This window comes from Paramormyrops kingsleyae, chromosome 2 (genome assembly GCF_048594095.1).
Source record: "Paramormyrops kingsleyae isolate MSU_618 chromosome 2, PKINGS_0.4, whole genome shotgun sequence".
In the NCBI taxonomy this organism is placed as follows: Eukaryota; Metazoa; Chordata; class Actinopteri; order Osteoglossiformes; family Mormyridae; genus Paramormyrops; species Paramormyrops kingsleyae.
Window position 1 is genome coordinate 6,156,401 of NC_132798.1, and position 22,625 is coordinate 6,179,025.

The 22,625-nt window shown below is 41.1% G+C and overlaps 1 protein-coding gene across 4 annotated transcripts; it reads right to left on the minus strand.

Moving 5' to 3' along the window:
• Nucleotides 1-3: 3 nt before the first annotated feature.
• On the minus strand, nt 4-22,435 carry piwil2 (piwi-like RNA-mediated gene silencing 2). Of its 4 annotated transcripts, none has more exons than XM_023838408.2 (25): nt 22,298-22,435; nt 21,764-21,805; nt 17,796-17,874; nt 16,695-17,176; nt 16,512-16,611; nt 14,682-14,784; nt 14,037-14,252; nt 13,762-13,872; nt 13,550-13,667; nt 13,311-13,435; nt 13,152-13,232; nt 12,758-12,871; nt 12,444-12,632; nt 12,222-12,306; nt 10,109-10,198; nt 9,840-9,980; nt 9,414-9,527; nt 7,464-7,652; nt 7,195-7,296; nt 6,663-6,779; nt 6,316-6,404; nt 6,132-6,237; nt 1,574-1,827; nt 1,372-1,479; nt 4-533 (listed from the first exon to the last, which is right to left on the minus strand). In XM_023838408.2, exons 4-25 carry the CDS (start codon nt 17,172-17,174, stop codon nt 377-379), a joined length of 3,189 nt encoding a protein of 1,062 aa, XP_023694176.2. In that variant the 5' UTR covers nt 17,175-17,176; nt 17,796-17,874; nt 21,764-21,805; nt 22,298-22,435; the 3' UTR covers nt 4-376. The 4 variants fall into 4 exon arrangements, with proteins under 4 accessions (XP_023694176.2, XP_023694177.2, XP_023694180.2 ...); XM_023838409.2 differs by having other exon boundaries at nt 17,796-17,877; XM_023838412.2 differs by lacking the exon at nt 17,796-17,874.
• Nucleotides 22,436-22,625: the final 190 nt, after the last annotated feature.

The following is a 22,625-nucleotide window of genomic DNA, read 5'->3' on the forward strand; positions in this document are numbered from 1 at the left end:
CAATTTACTTTGACCATTAACATTTAATTTTTCGTTCAATTTTTAATGCATGTGTGGCTAATGGAAGCTTTATACAGGCTTTCAAATTAAGCATTTTAAACCTGTCAAGAAGCAGCTGAAATATTAGGTGTTTGATACTTAATTAGGTATCAAGTATAGCATGAGACAACCTACATTTTAGAAACACAGGAATAAAAATATCACAAAGCTAGCGTGCTAGCGTAAAGTAAAACTTAATGCTGAACAGTATCAAATCCGCAACGCAGGAGTCAAACCAAATAAATGAGTAATAAAACTGAACTCTTTCAGTCATCAGACAAAGAAAAAATGACAAAACTGGAGAACAGCCACCGCACAGAGAAAATTGCGGTGCTGATCACAGGAAGTACAGTTTGTCAGACAGCTGAACGGCGGGCTCCGAATGCAGGTACTGGCCGGAAAGGAAGGCCAGCTTATGGGCATACTTGCATGGTGCCGGAACACGGATGGTGCCGGGCCAGTTCCAGTACAAGTGGCACATTTTGAAGGTTAGCCTGTTCAGAGGAGGCACAATTAAAACCGATCATATATATCATATCATAAATACATGCTGGTTATTTCACCTACTTCCTGAGACGTTGCTGGTGCACTGTGACAGTGGCACAGCTAGTGGAGCCTGGGAATTGCTATTTTTTCCCTCAATTGAATTAAAAGTTTTACTGCTGGGGGATCATTTCAATTACATTTGTGTTATACTAATCACACTCTTCATTTTCTAGGTGTAGTACTGCCATTTAATGGTTAGTGTTTCTAGTCTTATTGACAGAATCACAGCTTTATCTCAGAAAAGTGGACTTGTTGCTTTCCATAGATATATAATGTTGGCTACTTAACGGTCTTGAAGGCAGCTACATGTGAATACAGATTCATACATCAAATACATCTTCCAATGGCTTATTCAATACAATACAAAGTTCCTGGGAAAGTTTTACATAATACTTTCAATATGTGTATAACCACAACGTGCAGCATTTACATTTATTTGACAGATGCTTTTGTCTGAAGTGAGGATCAGAGAGCAGGAACAGGCAGATTCCTTGAAGCAACTGGGGTTATGAATCATGCTCAAGGGACAGGAGACTTGATCTAAAACCCTCATGAACACCATTAAAGTGTTTTAATAAATTAATAAATTGTGGGCAGTGGTTACTATGTATTTACTGTGAGGGAAAAGTGCATGTGCATACTTTTAAGTGGTTTACTGGGGGGGGGGGGAGAATCAGATTAAGGTTGGAATTCGCATCGCAGAGTACGGAAAATGCAGTCTTGTTTTTTAAAATGCAACTCGCTCTGAGAATGGGCTCACGCCAAAGCACACCTACTACAGCTCACCTCTGCAAATGGTCGGGGGTGAGGTTGGCTGTGTTGTACACACACACATAGTGTGTCGGCAGACCACAGCCCTGTCGAATGTGATGAGCCATCAAGTAGAAGTCCACCCTGGATGAGACAAAAGGCTCATCAATCCCGTGCAAGTATGCACATGCTTAAGTGTGAAGGAATAAAGGTCCAGAAATGCAACCAAAGAACTGACCATTCGCGGCTGGTGACTGTGTGGTCCAAGACTGTCCCTGGGGGTGGGGTACTGTGCCCATTTCCCCCCAACAAGTAGAGAGTGGTGTTCACCCTCTTCTGGACTACGATGAATGTCAGCTTGGGCTCATAATTCGGGAAAGTCTTAAAGCACTGAAGCAGCTGTGGAATCTCATAGAGCTCCACCATCTTCAGCTGGCCATCAGAAACACCATCCCGATACACCACGATCTTTTCTGGGAAGCTGTGGTTCATCTGTCAAGACAATAGTCACACCCAGAAATACATGTCAACCAACTGGCCATTCACATGAAGACCCGAGTTTCCTGTTTTTAGAGTTGGATTGTGTGGATCCAACAAAGTAAAAATCCAGACCAAGATTACTTCAACCAACCAGCTGAGTACTCTGACCGGCCAGTTTAAACTTGATGCCCACAGCTCGTACGCTTATACATGCTGCTGCTATGCAAACTCATGCCTTGTGCAAGTAGGTTACATCAGTCTGGAGGATTAAACATTATGTCCATCAGGGTGCGGTGCGAAAACTCTTGGTCAGCAGCATTTCCACACAAGTATGAGGTTGTGGCCTGAAATGTTTTACACTTGCTCCCTCCACAGCGAGTTGCTAATTCTAATAGTGCTGCAGCATTCTCTACCCTCTTCTCCCTTATCCTACCCCCAGCGCCACTTCAGATTGCTAATCTGTCAAATCACTTTATCATCTCATGTTGTAGTTACTACATAGTTCTTAATATTATGGCTGCATGATATTGCAAAAATTCAAATATCATGATGTGTTTTTTTGCAATAAAAATTGGGATTTATTTATAAGTGTTCTAAATAAAATTTTCCCAAACCCAATCTATGGCTGATTTAAACAGCAAGGATGAAAATGACAGATTGGCTCGCAGAGCGTATGCAGAGCTCATGCAAAATCAGCGGTAATAGTTTAAACTTAATGACATACTAAATATTGAAAAGGAACAAAATCACTAATATTGCAAACGTTGCCAAATTATTTCCATGACAGAATATAAATGCTTTAGGGAAACTTAAGCCCCTGCTCTTGGCAAACTTTAAGCTTTATCGTCAAGATTTCTAAATACTGGAACTGTATTGAAAAATAACATTTATGTAAAACTTATACCGCAGTACAATGTCCGTACAGTATGAAAATATGTAAAAGCCTGACATCAATCCAGCTGTCGCAGTTTTTGCAAAGTGAGAACTGCATGTGCATAACTTACAATATCAATATTAATATCGCACATTGCCCAGCCCTACTTAATATTTTTTGAACTGCAATATTGCACCATTTTGTTAATTGTCTATAGTCAGTGGAGAAGGTATTCACTTACTTAACTGTACTTTGAACATGACATTGCTTTCTTAGCTCAGATTGACTTGGGAAGCAGAAGAAACTGCCATAAAATTGAGGACGCTGCACACAGAGGCACACAAGTTTTTGGAGTATTTTTTTTTCTCTCTTGCCTCTGAATATTCCATTCTGTATATCTTCTGGCCGGAAAAAAAGGGGATTTCTATGCAGCCCTGGCTCCGTAAACGGGAAAAAAAATTAAGTGACTCATACTGAACCACAGAACACTGTTCCAGCCAATCAGAAACAGGGGTCGTCCATGTTCAAACAAAGGACAGGGAGAGAGAGACGGGGGAGGGTAGACTGGGGAAGCGGAAAGGAGGAAGAAGAGGTGGAGGAGCAGCAGAGCAAAGGGGTGGGACTTTCAGCTGGATACTTTCAAAATATGCTGGTTTCTTCAAAATCGCATACCTTAGCTTTAAGTACAGAGACAGGAGAGTAACAAAGTAATATAAAAATTCAAAAGAAAAAAACTTTACTAAAGAATCATACCATAGAACATCACAAGACTAGAAGTTTACAATCAGTGAGTTAAGGGCAACTGCTGTAATGGGCCAGTAATAGGTCTTAGCAGGTCACTAACGAAAATGGTTTAGCTTTGTTAATCATGGAAGTTTGTTCAAGTGATCCCATATCATAAGTAGAATAGTAGCCAAAGTCCTCACCTATGTCAATTGAAATTAAACCAATTGTGTAAGAGTCACTTTTTGCAGCAGTTAAACCAGCAAAAATTACGTTTTTGGACAGAAGTAGGAGCTTTTGTCTTTGAAACACAGGCAAGGGTTCATGTCCAGAGAAGATGGGGGCTTTATTCTTCAATCTAACACGCACAATACATACTTCATGAGGCAGTATAAAGGAGAAAAATAAGTATTGTACATACTGTAAAAACATTCTGTAGAATTGGGAACGTCCATTTATCATCAGCCATAAGATCTTAACATGCTGTAATTTTACTGAATGATAGAAGCTGGAAATTTTACCCACATGCACTCGTCCCAATTCGATTTATCCAACAGATTTCTGTACTTTCAAAACAGGACAAAAAAGTAAGTATTTTGATTAAACAATTTATTGATTTCAAACCAAAATCGCAATTTGAAACAATGCGATTTGCAAACCACAAAGGCTGTGATTTAGGATACCCATTATACAGCACATCTGACCCACAGTTTAAACTATCCTGAGAATTTTATGAATTCATGCCGTTCTCCTTGTATGACAGTCATTCTCACCAATCAGATGCACTGTGCTCCTCGTGTGCCAGCATACCAAACAGATGTGGCCCAAGGCAAATACACCCACAAACAGCAAACACAAGAAACCCATAGTTATACTTGCCGTGTGACTAAATATCGATTCTGCTGCTGAGCTATAAGCAAATTGCCTTTCATGGTCAGAGGTTGTTTATAGGGATGCTCCTTTTGACCGTTTAACCGTTAACCGAAATAATTAATTTTGACCGAATATTACTATCAGTTAAACGGTTTAAAATGTTTTTATATATATTTTAATTATTAGTAGTAGTATGAAGTTTTGTGGCATCTCAGCTGAAGATCGCTTTTCACGTTCTAAATACACTGGGTTTGAATCGGCGACTGTGATTACAGGCACACAGGCTTAGCCCACTGAGCCATGAACACAGGTACGAGCTTTGCTGCTGAAAATGGAAACATTGGCGCAAAGCTTCAGCGGCAGAGACGTATCCGTGTGCTATATTGTAGCCGATCGGTGTAAACACTACCCAGACATGTGCTCTTGTTTTATTTCGGTTACAATGGGCGTATTCACATATTTCTTTATCCAATACTAACTGTCGGATTATCATGTTGTTATCATGCGAATAGCGCAATTTGCAAGTGGGAAGGCGATCAGAGCTGCTTCGAGACGCAGACGCTTAAGTCAGTCACTCTTGTTCTTTCTATTCGTATCACGAAGCTATAAAAATATATTTAGTTTCTACCTATATATATATATTTGAAGACCGTCCAAGGTTTCTGAGGGTGTTTTTTAAATGTGTATATGATAAAACCTCGCAGAGTTATTTAAATGGTTTGGCGAAATTTCTGTCAGATCCCGCCGGCGGGACCGCCGACCCCAGAGGAATTTAATATTCTAATCTAATCAGTTAACGGTTAATGTTCGGTTAACGAACGGCGGTTGTCGGTTGGGAAAATTAATCGAAATGAGCATCCCTAGTTGTTTACAAAAAGAATCCCTATTGGTTCTTCCCCTCTTACTGGAATGGTTTTATTTTTATGACTTTAACTTAAGAGTTACAGCTTCGGTGATAATTGTTTTATGTTTGATTGTACACTGCTAATTTAACCCTCGTGTAATAGGACTTTCAGAAAACACTATTACATAAGTGGTCGAGCACCATTTGCAAACACAGCACTTAAAATGGGCATATAAACACTCATCTTACCATGTTTGACCCAAATGAATGACCATAAAACAAAATTTAAGCTATAGTGCCTTAAATTTACAGTAAATTGTTGCAGATGAAGAGTATGTGGCATAATATGGGAATGGTGTACACAGTGAATCATATGACCGTTGTCATCATATGACGATGTAAAAAGTTTGATTAGTTTAGAAACTGTTCTTAGTGTTTAGTACAGCTGCCACTAATGGCTATTTTTCTATGGATTAACCCATCAACTATTTTACCGATTGGTCAATTAGTCCAAACAATTTTGCTCCAGAAAATCATTCATGTCTGTTAAAGTTAGTTTGTTGTCAAATTAAAACGTCATTGCAGGGCTTTAGATAATGGAAGCCAGCTTTTCAACACTACACAGACATTTTTGCCCATAATTTGATAAGCAGATTAGTAGCATGCCTAAAATATTAATGAGATGCATATTGTGACATGAGATATTGCGGCTAAACTAGATAAAAACATACAGGAACTTCTGCAACCAAACCTTTAACAAAAAATTAGATTGACTGAGTGGGGTACAAGCCTTATGGCGACCACATTCTGCAGTAAGGACCGAGCAACCTGAACCTATGGCACAAAGTTAGACCACATTGAGAGTGCCCTTAAGTAAAGTTCTAATCATTCACCTTAAAATTGCTAGAAATGCACAAATTTTTCAACCACAAATAGCCATAAATACAGCCACACTAATTATTCAAAATTACAAATCTCAAAGCTTGAGAAGTGAAGTCTCACCTCATAGTACTTCTGCAGAGCCGCAATCAGGCAAACTCTGAAGCCACTGATCATCTCTTCATTCGGCATTTGGAAGATCACTCTTGAATACCACCGAGTCAATAAACTGTGGAAAGGAAAAGGGCAACTCCTCAACTGATCTGATGCAACAAACGTAGGCATCTTAGCCAAACCAATACTTTACCTGTTCAGACTAGCCACAAATCCCATCACAGATCTGCTTTTCTTGCTGGCATCATGATGAACATCAACTCCAATTACCATTAGATTTTTCTGGAAAATATGAATATGCAAGTACATATAAATCAAACAGAACACTACTGATGCCGATAAACGTAATACCATGCTGTCGTTCAGATCAGGGAGGGCTATCAGAAGTCAATCCCATGAAGCACTGTACAATTCTATTCTGAAAGGGTGATGGTAGAATTCATATGAATCTACCTACATCTGTATCAAGTCGAAGGATGCAAGCAACTGTATGTGGCTGGCTGGTAATGAGTCAGTCTCTCAACCCATAATGCTACTAACCAGAGGAATATTCACAGTCCACAGTTCTCCTCCCAGCTTGCAGTTAATTTGCAGCAAGATCTTCTGAGCTATGCTTCTCAGTTTTTGACTTTGCGAGATTGTGCGCACATTTATGACCTGTAGTATTCGGCCAGCAAGGAGGAAACAAAATATAGGAAGATTTAAATGTCTGATCATTAATGTCACACACAAGAGGAACAACTAATGAAACTGATGGCAAATACAGAGAGATATGGACAATAAAATAAGTCTGCAACCAAAAACAAATGTGATTTAATAGAAATGACCATCTCTCATGTCAGAGGTAACTGCCATGTTGTTACATGGAGATCAGCAATGATTAACCATTTTAAATAAAGCCTTAAAAACACTAAATAAAGCCTGAGTCAGGAAACATTTCAGGAAAAGATGCTTTGGAAAAAATGAAATGTGGAATATAAAATTAAATAAAGGTGGAGGCACTGAAAAGGAACAAAAAACAACCAGCATGCAAAGGCTGAGATTAAGGATTAAGATCAAGAGCATAAGCTACCTGGGAAGCCACAGGGTTCTTAACGCAGCAAAGCTTCTTGATAGCACTATACAGGTCATCCCTGTTGCCAAAGATGATGCACAGCACCAGCTGCACATTGGGCTAACAGGAGAGAGTAGTAGTCCAGGGAAGAATGAACTGGATGAGCTTTGACAGGACACCAGCACAAAAGCTCTCTGCAAGGTCTCATTTAAAAATCAAGTCAAACGAAAACATGCTAACACAGCAACCGAATGCTTAAATAATCCCCATAACCCTCCTGCCTTTACCTCACTGTTCAGCTGGGAATGGATACTCTTAATGTAGGTCTCCGTGCGGTCATCTTTCACCTCCACGTGGATTGGCCGATCCAGTCGCAGGCCCATGGGTCCAGCCACCTTCCCAAAGGTGACTACCAGCTCTTCAACCTGCTCGGCGCATCGCTTTGGGTAGAAGATGCTCCAGCGGTTTAAAGGGATCTGGGATGGACACACACACACAGTTCAGAGGCAGCAAAGTTTATTGTGAGGCAGTCGACTTGTTTCTAAAAATATTCTCATACCTGAGGAAATTCAATCACGTTGTTAAATAACTTATATGAGTCAAAGGGTTTGTACTGATAAGAATGCTTTGAAAAGATTTTGGTAGTTAAAATAAACCAGGGCACCATAGTGACTAAGTGGGTAGCACTGCAATGTTACATCATCAGGTTGTGAGTTCAATTCTCACCCAGGTTTTTCATGTGAAGTGTGCATGTTCCTGGGTTCATGTGGGCTTCCTCCCACAGCCCAAAAATAAGCTGTTAGGTAAACTGGAATCTGTAAATTGCCCTCAGGATATAATTTTGTGCAATGGACCAGCATCCCATCCAGGATGTCCCCAGCATCCTGCCCTATATTTCCAGCAAGTAGCTATAGGCTGACCACAACTGACCAGTTGGTTATAGAACAGAGATGCATGGATAAACAGGCAGTTTAACATTGAGGTGTCAGCAACATTGAATAACATCAACGCCTTCGATAAACTGCATTATCCACCTCTTCCATGAACACCATAAGCAGTTTCAGAACCTGCAGGGCACTTTCCCAAAGGTATTGGCTGTCAATCTTTTCCATGTTTTTGTGCGAAAGATTCATTTCCTTTGACCAGTTGTCTAGCTAGGCTGATCCATTATTGAAAATGAGTCTATTAAGTTCATATGGGCAATTAAAAGAACCATTTGAAAATTCTTACATTTGAATAGCTCTCTTAAGTTCTTATGTTGGTAGCGTATTGTATAGCTCAGGGGTAGGTAACCGTCATCATGCAGTGCCAGCATCCAGCAAGTTTTCCATCCTACCTGGTCTCTGATGAACCACACATGATCTCAGGCAGATAGTAACTCATCAGGTAGGATAGAAAACCTGCTGGATCCGGGCACCCAAGGATCAGGGTTGCCTACCCCTGCAATACCTCTTGCAGCTCAAGATTGTGTGCGACTCAGAAAGTAGGACTTTGTGCCTGTGATATGAAGGCTGCTGGTTCTAATCCCAGGGCCAAAAGACTGCTGCTGCAATTGGGCTTCTGAACAAGGCCATTACCCATAAATGCTCCAGGGATGTTGGACACTGGCTGACCCTGCATAAGGACCTTTCCCATGGGGACACATCATTCCAGCGCCAACTGGCACCGATTAATAAATGGAAGCACAGCCTAGCTACACTTACCCCTAGTTAGCTCCTTGACAGTTATATGCTTGTGATCTGCCTATCTTACACAATGATTTGGACAACGTGCATTGACATGTTCGTCAATAAGAAAATGTGTAATAATAATAATAATAATAATAATAATGACACTTTTATTAATCCCCATGGGGAAATTCTTTTTTACGCCTCCCTCAACTTGCTCTTTTTTTTGTAGAGCGCCCAGGGAGCTGGGGGTTGAGGGTCTTGCTCAAGGAGCCGCAGACGTGCTGAGGCTGGGCTTGAACCGGCAACCTTGTGATTAGAGGCACACGGCTTAGCCCACTGAGCCACACGCTGCCAGAGTGTCTAAACTTTTCTACCACATTTACCATTTCATACGCTGTTATTGAGGATGTTCAATGAGTTTAGTCAGCACCCAGTTCCACTTACCAGTCTGAAAAGTGCCTCATTCATAAGAAGTATATTTAGTTTAGTCACACTTCAATGTGGAAATATGCATCAAAATAAAGAACAGCCAGACAGCACCAAGGGAAGGGGGAAGGGAACACTCACACAACAGATAGAGGCATCCCGGACCACTTCTTTGGACCAGCTGACATCTGGAGAAGTTATGAAGGAGTTTGATTGCAGGCAGATCTTCTCCAAGGGCAGTGTCCTTCCTTCAGTCTGCCAAGAATGGAAAATGCAGGCCAGTGACTTGAGGCAGCAGTCATGCAAACAGTACTAATCACCAAAGAGAATATAACAGATGGGGGAGACTCTGAACAAAAGAAAACTTTGTTTATACCTAGGGGAGACTTGCTGAAAGCACGGTGATGCCCAGATCAGAGTATAATAAGTCTCTTTGTGTTAACTGTATTGTGTATTGTGCATTATTTATATGCTTTGTTACAAAGGCTCAATACAAAAACCCACAAACGGAGTCTATGAAGACACTGCCCAAAGACCAATGACACTTCATATGCAAAGAATGAGCACCATTAGTATGTCATTTTTGAGTTCCAGGCCCCAGCGGGTCAGCTCTGTCAGTGCCTCTTGGTTGGAGTTGATGTTCTGCAGAAGCTGTTTGAGGGAACTGGAGTGCTGCTCCCCACTTAGGTTGATGTGCATCGTCAATTCCTAGATGAAGACAAATGCACACCACCATTCAACACAATCTTTAAAATGCAATAAAGATTCCACACTTCCCATCACAGAAAAATCTTGTAAAGGTGAGGGAGACAGAACTATTCATCAAAGCATCTTACCTTCATGGCTCGGAAATCTTTCCTCATCTTTTCAGGAATGCCAGTCATGAAAGACAGCTCGGGCAGTAGAAGTATCTGTCCAGTTATCAACTGGCAAAAAATTAACATCAGTTACCATTAAAAGGGAATACCAAAAAAATGTGGTAATTTCATGTAATCTTCCATGGGGAGCTTTGTACACCAGCATAAATTACATTTTTCAAATGTATCACCCTACCCCCCAAAAAAGTAGTGACAGAACACCAGAACATTTATAAATGCTTCATATTTATTAATAAAACTGAGTTGTACGTAGGTCTCGGTCTTGGACAAACAGTGTGTGCACACTGCTTTCCAATAATTTTCATTTACAGGTCATTTATAGATCTGGGGAAGTGAATGATATACACTCACCTAAAGGATTATTAGGAACACCATACTAATACGGTGTTTGACCCCCTTTCGCCTTCAGAACTGCCTTAATTCTACGTGGCACTGATTCAACAAGGTGCTGAAAGCATTCTTTAGAAATGTTGGCCCATATTGATAGGATAGCATCTTGCAGTTGATGGAGATTTGTGGGATGCACATCCAGGGCACAAAAGCTCCCGTTCCACCACATCCACCCAATAGATGCTCTATTGGGTTGAGATCTGGTGACTGTGGGGGCCATTTTAGTACAGTGAACCCATTGTCATGTTCAAGAAACCAATTTGAAATGATTCGAGCGTTGTGACATGGTGCATTATCCTGCTGGAAGTAGCCATCAGAGGATGGGTACATGGTGGTCATAAAGGGATGGACATGGTCAGAAACAATGCTCAGGTAGGCCGTGGTATTTAAACGATGCCCAATTGGCACTAAGGGGCCTAAAGTGTGCCAAGAAAACATCCCCCACACCATTACACCACCACCACCAGCCTGCACAGTGGTAACAAGGCATAATGGATCCATGTTCTCATTCTGTTTACGCCAAATTCTGACTCTACCATTTGAATGTCTCAACAGAAATCGAGACTCATCAGACCAGGCAACATTTTTCCAGTCTTCAACTGTCCAATTTTGGTGAGCTTGTGCAAATTGTAGCCTCTTTTTCCTATTTGTAGTGGAGATGAGTGGTACCCGATGGGGTCTTCTGCTGTTGTAGCCCATCCGCCTCAAGGTTGTGCGTGTTGTGGCTTCACAAATGCTTTGCTGCATACCTCGGTTGTAACGAGTGGTTATTTCAGTCAAAGTTGCTCTTGAATCAGTTGGCCCATTCTCCTCTGACCTCTAGCATCAACAAGGCATTTTCGCCCACAGGACTGCCGCATACTGGATGTTTTTCCCTTTGCACACCATTCTTTGTAAACCCTAGAAATGGTTGTGCGTGAAAATCCCAGTAACTGAGCAGATTGTGAAATACTCAGACCGGCCTGTCTGGCACCAACAACCATGCCACGCTCAAAATTGCTTAAATCACCTTTCTTTCCCATTCTGACATTCAGTTTGGAGTTCAGGAGATTGTCTTGACCAGGACCACACCCCTAAATGCATTGAAGCAACTGCCATGTGATTGGTTGATTAGATAATTGCATTAATGAGAAATTGAACAGGTGTTCCTAATAATCCTTTAGGTGAGTGTAGATAGGACATAGCACACCTATGGAATTTGTTTTTGTTTTATGAATAAAACTTAAACCCTACAACATAAAAATAAACAAGTTGCTAGGCGGTCAGCGGAAGGCGTACCTTGCCTCAAGGTGGTCTGCGGAAGGCGTACCTTGCCCCAAGGTGGTCTGCGGAAGGCTTACCTTGCCCCAAGGTGATCTGCGGAAGGCTTACCTTGCCCCAAAGTGGTCTGTGGAAGGCTTACCTTGCCCCAAGGTGATCTGCGGAAGGCTTACCTTGCCCCAAGGTGGTCTGCGGAAGGCTTACCTTGCCCCAAGGTGGTCTGCGGAAGGCTTACCTTGCCCCAAGGTGGTCTGCGGAAGGCTTACCTTGCCCCAAGGTGGTCTGCGGAAGGCTTACCTTGCCCCAAGGTGGTCTGCGGAAGGCTTACCTTGCCCCAAGGTGATCTGCGGAAGGCTTACCTTGCCCCAAGGTGGTCTGCGGAAGGCTTACCTTGCCCCAAGGTGGTCTGCGGAAGGCTTACCTTGCCTCTTGGCTTCGACCTTTCCTTTGGGTGGTGCACCAACAGGGGCTGATCCAGTTCTTTTATAGTAATGCCATAATTTTTGCTGTGTAATACAAGACACATAATGCAGGTCACTTGGAATATGCTCGATCCCTAAAAAGCTTGTTGTTCTTCAAGTTTAGGTGCTTGTTTCACCAATCCGCCATATCAGGTCATACCTTACCACTATTTGCAGAGTACCTGTAATAATCGATGAAGGTCGTCTGAGAGCCATCTGCCAAGGTGAAGGTGTCCTTTGGGGATTTGCTCCACTCTATGTCGTCGATGCGGTACGTGCGGTTATTATAGCGAGTGATGACTATGCTGCCAACCAGCTCTTTCAAACATTCATCCTGAAAGCTCTCCCTGCTCTGCTGGTAAATCACATTCCTGTCCATGCAATGGAAAAAAAGGAAAATCATATGCCAACAGCTTAAAAATCTGATTCCAGCCACTATATTCAGCATGTTTATGGATGGTGGGGTCTGCTGATGCCACTGCTTAGATGCACTCACATGACATCCAGGACGGAGTCATTTCGGAGTACTTTGCAAGTCACATCAACCATAAGGTACAAGCCTCCATCAGTGTGCTTGATGCAGGTTGCAAATCCAGGCCACACTTGCAGCCTACAGCGAAAACAGACCTTAGGAACAAAATTATACCTATAATGTTTGATTTTTCCCCAAACTGAATTACATACTGTGGATTCTTGTTTTACACAAACTTAAAAATGCTATTTAAAATAACGCCATATACCACGTATAACAAATTACATGGGGTTGAGGGAAAACATCCATCCATTATCCATCACCAAAGTCTCTCCAGGCATCCCAGCCCTAGGGACAGCGGGAGGGAAATATACTTTTGTGTAAATTGAGAACCCAACGTATTTACACAGCCACTTGCCTGTGTTTACCCAGAACGACAGCAGATCTGGGGTCAAAATGGTTCCGTCCCACTAGTTTCAGTCCCAGGATTTTCATAACCCTAAGTAAAAGAAATTATGAAAAAACTGTTAGCATTTCACCATATCTAGATACAAAGCTTTTTGCATATTGTCATTACCTTCTGAGGACCACATTATAAAAAGGGATGCAGAGGTCAGAGCTTGGGGGCAGGATCTTGGTCATCTGAATTTTGATGTCGATCTCCTGTTTGTCAGTGTGTCTCTCACTCTTCAGATGGACAACCTGGAGTTAGAACAAAAATACCAGAAACTGCGATACAGGGATGTCTCTTCCATTCCCTGCGGACGTAGAAACACACGCTAAGTAAAAGGAACTGTGACGGCGGCAGTGACACACCTCATCCAGGCGGACAGGGAGGTATAAAATAGAGCCATCAAAGGCTACCACATTCCCTGTGATGGAACGGTGTTCCCTCATCATGCCAAATCTCATGCCAATGGACTCCACATTTGGACTAGAACCGCGAAAAAAAAACAGAAGCTTATATATACAGAGATTATTAGCTATACATAAATTGATTAAAGAAAATCAGTACTTCAAGTACTCACGTGAAGGTCACACAGTACTGAAACACGGCCTCATTCTTGCAGCGAATGGGGATGTGGTTTGAGCCAATCGGAACTGGGCTTCCCATTGAGCCTTTTTTCTGCAATGGCTCACTGTATTGAAGAATCACAAGGGAAAGTCCTGACCAACACCATATGAGATTTAACGACTGTTTTACATTATAATATTTTAGGCACGAAGATTTGGCATTAATATGCACAGATAGATTATGACTATAACAACTTCATGACTGTTCCGGGGCTCAAAGACAACCAACCGTGGGGACTCCATCTGTAGTTCTCCTTTGGGAATAGCGGAGGGGCCACCAGGAAGCTCTTTTTTCAGGGATGGAGCAGTCAGAAGCGTGGGAACAGCAGGAGACGGAGAGAGAAGGTAACCAGCAGGGGGAGCTATGGTTCCTCTTCCCCAGGCTACGGAAGAGGGTATTGCTCTGCCAACTCCAACCATTTGAGACTGATCCTGTTGAAGGAAACTGCAAACAGATCTCAGATTCCATAAATACCTCAAAATCTCTCATGCGTCAAACAATCTTATTGCAACACAACAATTTTGTGCCACCTAAATATAATATTCCTTGGAATATACATTAAAATACAGAATAACCATTGTTACAAAAAAACTGAAAAATAAAGACTAACATCAGTCCGCTCAAAGAGTAAGCGCATGACCCAGTCAACCGTTACACCTAGAAAAGTCAATGGAAATTCAATTATAAAGCCTTGCAAGCAATCAAGTAGTAAGGTCTCCTTGCTCAATGCCTGACATGAAACAAGCCCCTCAAGGTTGGGTTATTTTAGGCTGTAATCTTCAAACATACCAAACACCAATTGATCTTTATTCCCTTTCCTTAATTCCCCACAGACACCGCACATTGACTACAGCTAACATAATAGTCCCATACCTGCCGCGTCCCATAACCACCTCTAGAGGTCTGTCCTCGCCGTTGCCTCGTGTTTTCCTGGATATCTGCTGAGCTGGGCCAGGCTCTACCACAGGGCTACGTCCTAAAAACAACATGCAGCAAACGAGACTCTTCAATATGAATACTATACAGGTATTGCAACAGTTGTGCTGAAAACTGGAAATTTAAGTATATATGAAACTGCAAGTTATTTATAAAAGTGCTTACTGAGTTGTCTTCCATTTTTCCATTACCATCAAGTACCTTTATGAAAAGCCTCAGCAAAAAAGCTCTACCATAAAATGACAGGAACACATATCACAAAGTATTATTTAGCAAAGGTGGAGGGCAATGGATTTTAAAATATGCAAGGTATGGGGGAAAAAAAAACAGAAATTAAACTCTACAATATTAATTATACAGTACTATTTATATGATAATTCAGGAGAATGCACCTGGTGACACCAGAAATGTAAGCAGTTTCTGGATAAGAGCACACACCTCAGAGTTTGTACCAAAAATTAACAACCTTTCCCTGAATTACAAGTACACATATTTCTGGGTAGACATTTTTTAAGTATAGCACACCTGGAGTATTTTCTCATATTACCAAATTTCAGAAAGACTGATGAATTTATGTCACTCCAGTTTTCCATTCTAAGGTCTGGGATTTTACAGCCACTACAGCACCTTCATGTTGCTCAAGTAATTCCACTGCTGTATCAGCAGTGTTCTTTAGGTCATCACCTCAATTTTTAGTGTTTCTGGCAGGGCTGTGGGTTTTCCCTCAAGAATTCAGTGTAATTCGGGATCACCCAGCTGCCCTACAGAGTGCCCCAGGGTATGATGAAGATATATGCCCAAAAACAGCACACTGCCTTGGCCAGTTGACATGGTGTTCTTCTGACCAATTTTTGTGTCAAAGTTTTGTAGAAGGCCAGAAATTCTCTTGGTTTCAGTATGTCGCAAAACCTTTTCCCACATGGTTGTGGAATCCCTCAAGGGTTGTTTTGGACAAAAGAAACCTAACTGTAGCCTTCCTTTAGTAGGTTGGCACCCTACCATAGAGCCCAAAACTGGACAGAAATTGTGATATCATGGGAACATCCACAAATCGACCTCTCTTTGGCAAAAAAGGGTTTCAGCTACTCCAAAACAATCAGTGAGTACTGGGTTACCGCTATGATCTCCCCCTGGTTGTTCTCCCCAGGATCTCATCTAAACAAGGTTTATTGTATTCTGGGCTTACCTAAACTGTAGAGTGTACAATGATCCAACCAATGACCACGATTTCATTTTTTATTTTTTGCTGGTTTAAGGACAATAACCAGCATTTCTTTGAAAGGCAGAAATATTTTCATGTAATGTTTCAATGACAGATTGTAACCACAGTAAAAGTAACTGTATTTCAAAAAGGTATGAAGAGCGTCTACATGCAGTATGTCTTTCTTTTTACATGCCTATCAATGCTGAACCTGAGCCTAATTTTGCTCCCGATTCCTTTATCACCAGAAAAGAACCATTCCAAGCTATGCAAAAAATGTTCTGCTGCACGCACGCTCAGTTGTTATATTGACTGCTGTCATTAAAAGAAACACATGAACACCATGAATCCTGTCGGTGTCTGTCTCCCCCCCCCCCAAAGCTGTAAACCTAGGAGAAACACTGAAATTTATACATTTTTAATTTTCCATGCAGATGGAAAAGACCAGATGTCATATCTCATATCATAATTGCCAAGAACCATTAATAACATGGCCATTCAGAACTATTGGCCTTGACAAAATGGGTTATGTATTTGGGAGTTTTTAAAACCTCACAGAAACTCACCCACAGATGGCAATCCTCTGCCCCAAGAGGTCTTCGCAGGCTCAATTCCCATCCCCCGAAACATAGACACCAGTGACGACTCCGAGGAGAGTGGACTGGCCTGCCCGATGTCAAAACACAAAGGTGGACAAAGGTCACCTATGAAGTACACTCCACTAAGGTGAAGCAAAATGGGCTGCGCACCTGCTTCACTTGGGATGGCGCCAGCTCCTCTGCTTCTAACTTTGGCATGCCCTCTGGAAGGTCTGATGCCGCAGGCTGTCCTAGTACCTGCAGCTTCACATCATGACCTGAGCCAGATTCCTGTCCTGGAACGAATGCCTCCTTTCTAACCCCGACTTCCGGTTCTCCAGCGCGGAGATGCAGACCTCGGCCACGGCCCAGTTCGCTCTCCTCCGGCTGCAACTTCAGCCCCCTGGCAAAGCTCATAAGTGGTCCTCCTGCAGGCTCTCGAGGCCCCCTTCCACACTGCCGCGGTAGGAACCCCCTTGAAAAAGCCATTCCTGCAGTCCGCCCAATGCCTGGGTCTGGCAGTAGCGGTCCCCGTGCACGAGGGACATCTGGTACTCCGGGGGCCCGCCCAGCGCCCCGGGCCTGTTGCAGCAGCCAGGGTAAGCGGGTCACATCCGCAAGCCTTGGTGGTCTTGGCTTGTTGGGGTCCATCTCTGTCCAGCGTGACAATGATCATCAGCATAGCACCGTCACTATTACCATTCTAATTAATTGCTTTTATTCTCCATATAATAACTACATAGAGATAGAACATTGTTAGGGCATTAGCAGTATTTAAATAATTGAAGAGTCGTGTTGTTTCAGGCCAAAGCCAATACTACCAATATTAAAATATAATAAAAACACAATTATAATTTAAGATAATCATGAGAGAATGTGCTTTAATATCATATCCAGAAAAAGGAATTGCAAAATAATGGTAAACTGTTAATTTTTTCCTCATGTTAAACATTTTCTGTTAAATGATGCAGTAAATTACATTACAGAACTGCTGTTTATCATTGTAAACTAAATCAATTAGGTTAACTGGCAACTCAGAACTGCCCACGGTGTGTGAGCATGTGCGTGTATGTGGTTGGCAATGGACTGGCATCCCATCCAGCGCAAACGCCAGCCTGGTGCCCCACCCACCCGGCAAAATTTTGCTGCTAAGATTTCAAAATGCCGTAATACTGCTGCCTTTTAAAATACCGTATACCTCAGTATAATGTCTGGACAGTAAGAAAAATTAGATATGCAGATACCGCCAACCCTCCCCATACAGCTGCTCACCATAAATAATACTACAGCAACAATTCTTCCTCCACTCTTTCGTTGTTGACCGCTGATCTGTGAAAGTCCACACTGCCACCTACAGGAAATACCTAATCAATTATCTTGCATGGATGCGCAAGGTTTCCGCTAGACGCCGCTAGACGTAAAAACGACCTACACGCACACCAACCAGTCGTCCGCAGCCAGCTCCAGATGACGAAATTTAAGTCACATTCCCCTCATCCGCAACTGAAAGCACTCGTGAAAGAGTGACATATGCATTGACCATTACAGTCAGTCACAGTCGGCAGACATTTTAGTTTCCCAAAAACATGCATTATTTTATTTTTGTTTTTTTTCCCCACTCATATTTCATTGATAAGGTTCAAACTGTAAATATGAAACTATTAAAGCTGGGATATTTTTTCTAACGAAAGACTGTATATATTATTTTTATGATTGCAAAATAATTGAAGGAAATCCACAAACTAACCATTTATGGTTATTTATTGAATATTTCGAACAACTAAAATCAAAGCACAAATCACTTGAAAAGAAAACATCTTACGAAAAAGGTCACATTATAGTTTTAATGTAAAAAGCAAGTTCCCTAAAAGTAGAAAATAAATAGCTTGCATTTCTTGCAAACAAAATAAACTTTATAGTGATCACTTCTGTCTGGGTGAAATTGATCACTATAAGTCAATGATCATAAGATTTTTTTTCTTTGTCTCAGGGAAGAGTACCATCTAATTGACATTCATATATTCATTACACAAATACAGTGGTACCTCAGAACTCAAACTTAATCCGTTCAGAACTCGGGTTCAAATCCTAAAAAGTTCGAGTTATGATCGAATTTTCCCCATAAGAAATAATGATGCCCTAAAGTCCTGCCCCGATCATCTGCTCCTTCCATGTGCCACGCCCCCTCGTTAACCTCCTGCGCGATCCCGTTTGATCAGCTGTTTCTGGTTGGTGTCATTAGTCCTATGTATTTTTCCGCGTTTCAGTTTGTTTCCCCAGTCCGGTCATTGTACTCTGATGTAGACCTGTGTTTGTCTCCGTTCCGTCCCCGCTCAGCACGACAATATTATTATAATTAAATATATTAATTTGTTATTTATTAAATTTATTAGTTTGTTATTGATTTTGAAATAATTGATAAGAAATCATTATTTTAAAGGTATTTTATTATATAATAATTACTGTTACTGTCTATCATTGTCTAAATGTATTTTTACTGTCAAAATATATGTATTCAGCTAGTGTAAATATACATGATGCTATCATAGCGAATGCGAGGCTGAGACTGAAGCGTTACTCTGTTTCCGCTGAGAGACGTGCCGCGTGACTCATTTCCCTGCGTACCACTGTATAAGGTAATGAAATTGACAGTGTTGCTATTGACTGAATTTTATTGACTCATTCAAATATAGTACAACTGTTTCGAACACTTCAAATTACAGTACTGCACAAATTAAATTATGTACAATGTATAATTCAACTACACTATAATGCAGTACTGCACTGCTGCATCTTGTTTTTGGTAATTTATCACATATGTTCTTGATGAGTCTATATTGATCATTGAAAGAAAGTCCCCCCCCCCAATCATATTTTCTGTGCACACAACATTACCCACAGGTAGTTAGCCAGAAGCAGATGGGTTATCGCAAGTCAAAGTAGGCCATTAAAAAAAAGAATTACCAAAACTTTAATTTTTTCCATATGTTATGTATAAAAAGACCAAAAATAAACAGTGTAAGCAGACTACTTGATTACTATAAGCAAATTATTTAAAAAGTATATATACAGGAATAATTCTGTCTCAAGCTTTTCGATCCATATAAATGGTGATCATTTATAGTGATCCATATAACCGTGATCACTATAAATGGTTTCCACTGTATTTTAAATATTGCTAGTGTTGAAACCGATTGGTGGTATTCGGTACAAGCTGCTCGAGTTGCTCAGTCAGCTAGGTGCGAGTTCTCCTCCATGCTGCTTCCGTGTCACAGACGGACGGGTCGGAGTCACGTGACAGTACATACGGTAGTTTGTTTAAGGAGACAGTAAATGAACACACACTGGGGAAAGTATTAATTTTAGTATTAACAGGATAAAAACAAAAAACAAAAAACAAGTAACTGACAATTATGTCATTTTGAGGTTCTGAATGTCGGTTTTGATTAAATTTTCCATGAATTGCCCAGCCCCTTCCTGAACCATGAATTTTGTGTACCATTACACCCTTAGTTCTTAACTGCAAGGCCTTACAACATACCTTCACATTATAACAGCATACAGTAAAACCTCAGACATGTAAAAACGTCATTAATGTGCACGCCAATGAAACATATCGCTATGGAGTTAAATATATGGTAATAATCCATGAAACATATAGCTATTGAGCAAAATATACATTAATAAGCTAGTAAAACATATCGCTTGCACCAAATATTTGTTGAGGTACAATGTGCACTAATAATAATGCTCACTATGTGCAATATAATGGGCAATATATACTAATGGTGTGTTCAACAAACGTGCAATATTGTTAACACAACACACATGCTAGACTGTTTAAAAAACAATTTACATCTGAACTCTCATGGTCACTCATGGGCACCCTGTCAATAGCCTGCATTATTTGTTAGCTATTCACTCTGTATGTTCAGTTACTGTAATGTGGCACTGCTCTTGTCTAGTCTCAGAAGCATTCAAGTAAGAATTTCATTGTACTCTGTACACTACTTTGTACACATGAGTATAAAACTTTGAACTTGAACCTGAACTTAAATTGAGCCAGAATAACCACTCAAACTTGTGGAAAACCTTCCCAGAAGAGTGGTAACTGTTATAGCTGCAAAGCGGAGACAACTCCATATTGATGACTATGGATATAGAATGGGATGTCATAAAAGTTCCTGTAGGTTTAATGGCCAGTTGTCCCAAAACTTTTGTTCATACAGTGTATGAACTCCCTGTCCCAGATTAAATAAAAACTCCATTCAAAATTCAGCAATTGCTGAGAAGAATGACATTACTTGGGAAATACTTGATGACTGCATAAAAAAAGTCATAAATGAGAATCTCCACCTGAACCACACTCAGCTTTACCTCACATTCAAACCAGTACAGCTGATTTTCTACCTCAGTAGTATAGTTAGCACATAAGTTAACGCAATGGATTGTATTAAGATGACATCATTGTCCAAAGTATGCATAAATGAAAACGAGGTGGAAGTCATTTTACCGGGGAACAAGCAGTAACAGCAGCAACTACAACCCAAATGTAGATTTCTTTTGTATACCTTCAGTTGCAAAAATCAAGGTAAAGAAACAGAAGATATTTAGACTGTATTTAGACTTTATGATCAACAGGGGTGGTAGATTGTTTTCTTCAAATGTTATGAAGAAACGGCTCAAAGCATTCGATATAAATTTCGTTTATGCGAAACTTTAACACTGAAAAGAAACACCAAAGTTTCGGCATCTGAGCAACGCATGACACATTCGACATCCCCCGGTAAAATGGCCGTCGCGTACAAATTGTGACGTAATACTCCTACATCTCCACTCATCGGGTACTAACCATTGCAAAAATACAAACTGAAAATTCCTTTTTGCCCAATGGTCTTACAGGCTGTGTAAATTTGAACGATACATTTTTATCCATTAAATCGCATGTTTATGATCCATCTTCGCTATCTTTTTCATCCTGATATGAGGTACTTAAAACACTTGATTTTCTCTCTAATATGTGGAGATGATTTTACAATTACATCAAACTCCCTTACAACATTCAAAAATGAAAACGCCATAATGTAGCCAAGCAGCCATGTGCAAAGTAAAAAGAAAAATAAACATTTGGGGGAAACAATATAATTAAGCCATCGGGGAAATTAAACACCGCTCAACCAGTCGTTAACTCAGTGAATCGCTAGCTAAACCTGTCATTAGTGAAAGACTTGGAGTCTTACCTTTCTGTCGCGTTAATGGCGAAAATCCCACAACCAGCTCGCCTAACCCAGAGAAGAGGAGTCATTTAAAAACTGAGCCGTTTATTTTTTATTTTATAAACCATCCAATTTACTACAACACTGTACTACCATAAATTACAAGCCTTCTGCACATCCATTACATTCAAAGTGGGTATGTTAAAATTTCCCACGACCCAAATATTTCAATATAGCGTAAGCATGGCCGGACTTAAGCCCTTACTAACGGTCCGTAGCCCCGGGCCCCGAGTTGTGGAGGAGGGGGATGTTCGTTTTGTTGTTACAGCAGCATTTTATCCTAAGGACCCAACACAGGATTTAGCCCATCCAACCCCAACCGCAACCCCCACCCCTCCTAAGAGCCTGGGCGAAGATAGCATCGTTTGTATAAGCTATTTCACTAGGACACAGAAAAAATATACAACCTACAAACCACATTAAAATGCTCCTGAAGCAATTTTCAGTCTTACACTTTTATCCAAACAGCTGTTTTTGCGCGGCAGAGATTGTGAATACCTTTTGAAACGTGTCCAGGACAAAAAGGCGTTAGCGCCCAACGTTACTTAAAACTGGCGGTAAGGCTTAGGCGGCACGATCGTGAGGGTGTTCCAGTAAAAACAGAAACGCCGTCCACGGGACCGCCCTTCATCCTTTTCATTGGTTCTTACGCCATTACGTAAAACACTAACGTCCACTCAAGGAAAAATTGGGCGCGTTCGACTTCATGCCTGGCTGGTCCGTGAAGGCGGCATTCAAGTAAGAATTGCATTGTGCTCTGTACATGACAATAAAAACTTTGAATCCTTGAAATAATTGTATTTGATCATTTCCCTGGCAGCTATCT